This window comes from Ostrea edulis, chromosome 3 (assembly GCF_947568905.1).
Source record: "Ostrea edulis chromosome 3, xbOstEdul1.1, whole genome shotgun sequence".
Taxonomy (NCBI): domain Eukaryota; kingdom Metazoa; phylum Mollusca; class Bivalvia; order Ostreida; family Ostreidae; genus Ostrea; species Ostrea edulis.
This window is the reverse complement of record NC_079166.1, coordinates 5,894,924-5,900,843: the sequence shown is the minus strand read 5'-3', so window position 1 is coordinate 5,900,843 and position 5,920 is coordinate 5,894,924. Positions and strand designations below refer to the sequence as shown.

The following is a 5,920-nucleotide window of genomic DNA, read 5'->3' as shown; positions in this document are numbered from 1 at the left end:
GAAAATAATAATAAGAAGAAACGGAGTAAAAACAATATGTCTCCGACACTTTGTGTTCGGAGACACAATAATAAAAAGAAAGGTGAAAAATCAACAATAGAATAATAGAAGGTTCTTCCGTTGGAGACGGAAGACCCTAATAATAAGAAGAAACAGAGTAAAAACTAGAAAAAGGCGACGCATGCGATAAAGTCATTGCTGATTATTGACAGCAGGAAAGATGTATCAATTAAAATGACGATTATCATTAATTTAGGGTGGATTGAATGATGTCAGTTTAATTTCTTTGCGGAAAAGACATTCATGGCTTGATTTTGGTAAGTGTCCTGGTGATTCATATTTAACATAACATAATATAATATCGTACCGAAGTGCGACTGATGGAATCGACATTTCCTACAGAAATCGGTTTTTGTCCTACTCTAATTTAGTATTCCATATAGGAGTTGTGAAATTAATCACTGTTATCTTCACCTTTTCATTCCCAAAATAGGCAGTTGGATCATCACGGAACCAAGGCACCTGATTTCACGGAGGAGTAGACATCCCACGTTGACCGGTCACACACCCGCTAAGAGTCCCATATCTTGTATTTTGATTGAAATATTGCAGACTGTTTAACACTCGGAAACGTGATTTACAGTCGATTGAAATGATATGCATTAAGTTCTAAAAGTGTTGTTTTAAGAACGACACAACTGTTAGATCCAAACATTGAACATTTTCTTGCCATAAAAATCAAATAATAAATATTCGTTTGATCTATAAAGCGTAGCTATTTCTTCTACATATTGCTATTAAACTACTGTAAAAATGCTCAATCATTAACGTCACGTACCTGAGACAATATCTACATGACAGGGAGCGGTCTAGAACATATTCAAATGTCGATTGCGACCCAAATCTGTACCTTCGCGCCCCAAGAAGGTGGAGTTGTGACCCCCAAAAGGGAAAATGATTTTTGTTAAGAGTTATTCAACAATCGGTGGCGAAACCCCCTCTACATTCGCAACTTCATTAATTGATATACAGCGTATAAACTTTTCTATAATACATAAGTTTAAACATATGAAGAGATATCTTATTTCTTTATTTTTTCCAAACATTCTTTATTTACAATTGATACCCAGAGAATGACGACCAGTCCTGGCATGCATATTTTCCTTCCCCGGCATGTGTCCTTATCCAGACCTTGTCCTTCTTCTTCATTCTAATAACTGCTGTTACTGAGGAAGACGCGTAATGGAAACTGCCAGATTTACCGTCAACATGATTGTAACCAACCGTATTTCCATTGATGACAATTTCTGTATGGAAATATGACCCACTAATCGTCAAAATTGTCCATGTGAAGGAGTAGATACCATCTGTTGGTGCTGTGAAGATTCCTGTGTCATTGTTATAGGCGGATCCAGAGTTTAAAGTTGTTCTTCCAAATATAACTACAGCCTGGCTACCAAGATTTTGAAGAGCGGTGGATATTCGTGCATGGAAAGCAATGACTCCTGTTTATAAACATATTTAACTGTGTAAAACATTAATATATACAATTACATAGAATGGCTGAAAGGAAAATGATTCATTAAATTAAATTAGAAATACGTGTTTAATTGCATACTTGCATATTTTAGTCAGGAATCCAAACAAACTCAAAGATAAGTAGATAATAAAGATGTATGCGAATGTATTAGTTCTAATAATAAGATACACACCATGGTCTCTTCCTTTGCAACTTTTTGTTTTGTATCCCATTCCTCGACAGACAGTGTTGTATTTGTTGTATTTACTGATGAAATCCTGTGTGGTTTCTTTTGCATACAGTTCAGTCAATATAACCATTAAGACTAATGTCACCCTGAGCATAACCATTGAAATCCTGTAGAGATAATTGAAATATAAGATATATTCGTTTCACGACTTATCTAAATAAATGTTAGGTGCATGTAGTATATAACTGTTTGACGCATCTAGAATGTATCTTGCAATGTACATCGTATCTCATTTACACTTATATATCATTTACCTAAGAACAACCAACCTACAGAGTTTCAAGCTCCAGATGTGACAGAATGATCTATTTTGAAATTTGTTTAGAAGATATCTAAAGGCACTTCGTTCTGGTATACATGTGATATATAATATAATGCTTCAAAAGAAATTGATTTTGTATAGAAAGGCAAATAAACATTCAATATTAAGGAAATATAAATCATATCAAATTGACCTGTACGGTAGATAAAGGTTTAATATAGCTAAGACACAATCTCTACTTATAACAAAGTAATGATAGGGGATCTCATGTCTCTCAAAGTAGGATTTGGATATTCCAGAAGGTTCTATATCACAGACTACTTATACACCACTGCATTTGCAATACTTAAATTGCGTAAAATTGTAAATTGAAAACAGGTGTGTATAAGTTTTGAATTGTAATGGGTATACCTATCGAGTGAAATATTCATGAAGGACAACAATAAACAACAAGGTACGATTATGACTGTATTCCACCCTAAAATCCTCACATTAATGTTTGTAAATGTACAAGGACAGATGAGTGTTAAAATTTAAAATGCACTCATATTTTGTGCATGAAAAAAGATGAAGATAACGAACAGTATTCAACAAAAATGTTATCATTATGAATATTCATCAATCTCAAAAATCCTGTAAAATACAGAATTAAGAATTTAGCACATGCAGATCCTTTAATACGCGAGAGGTGTAAATCCCATAAAGCATATAAGATTGATAGTGATAAAATACAGGTCCGCTGGAATACACTTAAGGTGTTATAAGGTTCCTAGGAGGAGTAAACGTACCCGTTGACCAGTCACACATCACATGTGCAGTTGATATTTTTGTGAGAATAGAGCATGGTGGAAAAATTACCGGATTCTTCTTTGTGAAGTCTTGGAATCAGGTACGGTAATGCTAACTTAAATTCATTCGTTTAATTGACTAGGATATTAAATATGTTTCAAGCTGAAGCTGAGTCATGACTTTTAATAATTTCATCTTACGAATTTTCAGTATCAGTTTGTTATTAAAGTGAAGATAACGAACAGTGATCAATCTCATAACTCCTATAAGCAATACAAAATAGATAGTTGGGCAAACACGGACCCTTGGACACACCAGAGGTGGGATCAGGTGCTTAGGAGGAGTAAGCATCCCCTGTTGACCGGTCACACTCGCCGTAATATAGTATCAAAGCCATGTTCTTCTAGAATATAGTTGTAATACAAGAGCAAAAATGTTACAAAATTTGTAAACTGGGACTTTGAATTCCTGCTTACAAAACACAAAGGGATGAAGGATACACAATTTTGTTTTGAAAGTGAAGTGCAACAATTTAAGATCAATGGATATTGAGTTTTTTGTTATAGAAATAAAGATCTGTTATAAATAAATGTAATAGAAATATTTTACGTAGGATACATTTTGTATTGACTTAAAATTCAGCTCCCAAAACTGTCAGTTTTTTGTTATAGAAATAAAGATCTGTTATAAATAAATGTAATAGAAATATTTTACGTAGGAGACATTTTGTATTGACTTAAAATTCAGCTCCCAAAACTGTCATTTTGAAAACTTTTGTCTATAACTAGAATGAAGCAAATGTACTCAAATTTGATATGTTCGTCAATAACCAGGAACATACGGAGATGAGAACATAAATATTTCTAAACAGTAAACATCTAAACAGTAAGTCAAATGTATTCAATATTTCGACATAAGGTAATGATAGATAAATTGATGAAGCAAATATAAAAGTTAGAAAATTGTTTTCACCGAAGCCGTCAACCTAAGTGCCATCCTGATAGTTGAATGAGGTGTGTAAACACATACAGGGATATCACTTTGCTTTGAAAATGAAAAGTTTAGACGTATCGTTAGAAAAGTTGAAGTTAACTAAGAGCAATCAATTTCATAACTCATATAAGGTATATGAAATAAAAACTTGGACAAACACGGACATGGACCCCATGACATATCAGAGGTGAAATCAGGTGCCTTGGAGGGGTAAGCATCCTCTGTCAACCGGTCACACTCGCCGCGAGTCCTATATCTTGATTAGATAAACGAAGTAATTCTGACTTTAAAAGATACTATTGAAACCCCTGAAATATCAACTGATGTGTTAGAAGATTGCCTCGATTTAAATTTCCTACCATTGCACATACTTTAAACATGCCTAGAAATACCTAAATATGTTTCCCCGTTTAAAATTTTACCTGTGCCCCTTTAACTGTCGTATATGATATTTTCCCGTACTGTTTATTTATTCTATCGAAGAATTAATGTATGTCTTCCTCTTCATTTTTAGTTATCAGCCTGCATTTGGGGTAATCATTGAAATGAATAACTGACATTTTAGAAGAAATATGTCTCGCCGAAAATTAGCAATTTCAATACGAATTTGGATTCATAAAATAAATTTACACATTCGTCAAATAACATCGAAATGGTATGTTAAATACCTAAATAGTCTGAAAATACTTTAATTTTTTTTTATTATCTATATTTAATGCCTGAGCAATATATTTATGTTCCAAGGTGTACTTTTGTGTGAAAACAGGATATCGAAACTAGAAAAATGTGGAAATCCTCAGAAAAAGAAGTTACGGAAATTGTGGGTCACTTGGGCAACTCTTGTATACAAATTGATGATAACCATTGACGAAAGACGAATGGTTTTTGATATATAAATATCTGCCTACTTGTAAAATTATTTTTTCTGAATATTACAAATGAATGCACTAGTACACGTCTTCTTTTACGTACGTGCAGCAACATACTCCCACACAGTTTTGCAACCCGAATCCCTTTTTTCCTCGACATGTGACGTACTTATCGCTTTATCATCACAGGTTGTTTGTTATCATCGCATGCAAAGATCGATTGATTAGGCGGCCACTTGGTATAGTGGCGGTGAAAGCTAGTGGAATTGCAAGGCTGAACCGATGAATTGAACTGGTATATGCACTGCATGACAAGCCCTCTTATGATTTTAGGGTTTGGACAAAACTGCTTTTCTTGCTAACTAATATTTTTCATTCAAATATAACGGTATCTCGTTTCTGCGTTTGCTCTCCGGAGAACTCTCCAACTTTCAAAACTGTAACTAAGTGAGTGAACTCACTTTATCTTATAGTGAAATATGCCTGTTTTACGAAAAATGCCCACCTGAACACAGAGAAAGTTATCTCGTTCGACATGCTAAATATTAAAATTGTGATGGAATCGGAAACAAAATAGTGGTTCGGATATTCCATATTGATATCAAATTTACCTATACGCAACATATCTGACGTCATATTCAAATATTTTTCCAAATCAATTGAGGAGATTCATTGCATTTTCACTACAGAAAATATTTTTTTCTAGTTTGTTAGCATATTGGTAGTCTTGGACCAAAATATTATTTTAGGAAATAGCAATGATTACCAATAGTGATCATTATCATGAAAGGTGAAGATAGCGAACGGTGATCAACCTCATAAATCTTTTAAAGAATACAAAACGTGAAGTAGGGCAAACACAGACGTCTTAACATAACGGGCATAGGGACAGAAACCCACGAGAGGTAAATATCCGTTTTCTAACGGTCACACTGTCAGCCTTACTATTTCACCAGGCAAACGGACATATCCGAATCCAGACTCGGTGTATAAAGAACAACTGGTATGACAAAATCAGACAGAATTCGATTGAATGATAGGCTGTATTTGGAAATTAAATTCCATATCAGTAGTTTTGTTTCAGTATTAAATAAATGCACGCCAAAATGAAAATTTAAAACATGAAGTTTACAGTTATAATATTTTTTTTCTAATAAAATGATACAGATCAGGGAAATATGTCATATTCATGAAAAACAAAACCTGGGTAATCCACTTCTGTAATTCTACCTGCATAA

At 33.7% G+C, this 5,920-nt stretch overlaps 1 protein-coding gene across 1 annotated transcript in view; it reads right to left on the bottom strand.

Annotated features, from left to right (window-relative positions):
* Positions 1-1,072: 1,072 nt before the first annotated feature.
* LOC125673322 (heavy metal-binding protein HIP-like) overlaps positions 1,073-5,920 on the bottom strand; it is a 5,135-nt gene continuing 287 nt past the window's right edge. Inside the window, exons 2-3 of the mRNA XM_048909862.2 lie at positions 1,713-1,876; positions 1,073-1,505 (exon numbers count right to left, since the gene is read on the bottom strand). Of these exons, the coding sequence (XP_048765819.2) occupies positions 1,114-1,505; positions 1,713-1,876 (556 nt within the window). The 3' untranslated portion in view covers positions 1,073-1,113. The remainder of the gene's footprint in view (positions 1,506-1,712; positions 1,877-5,920) is intronic.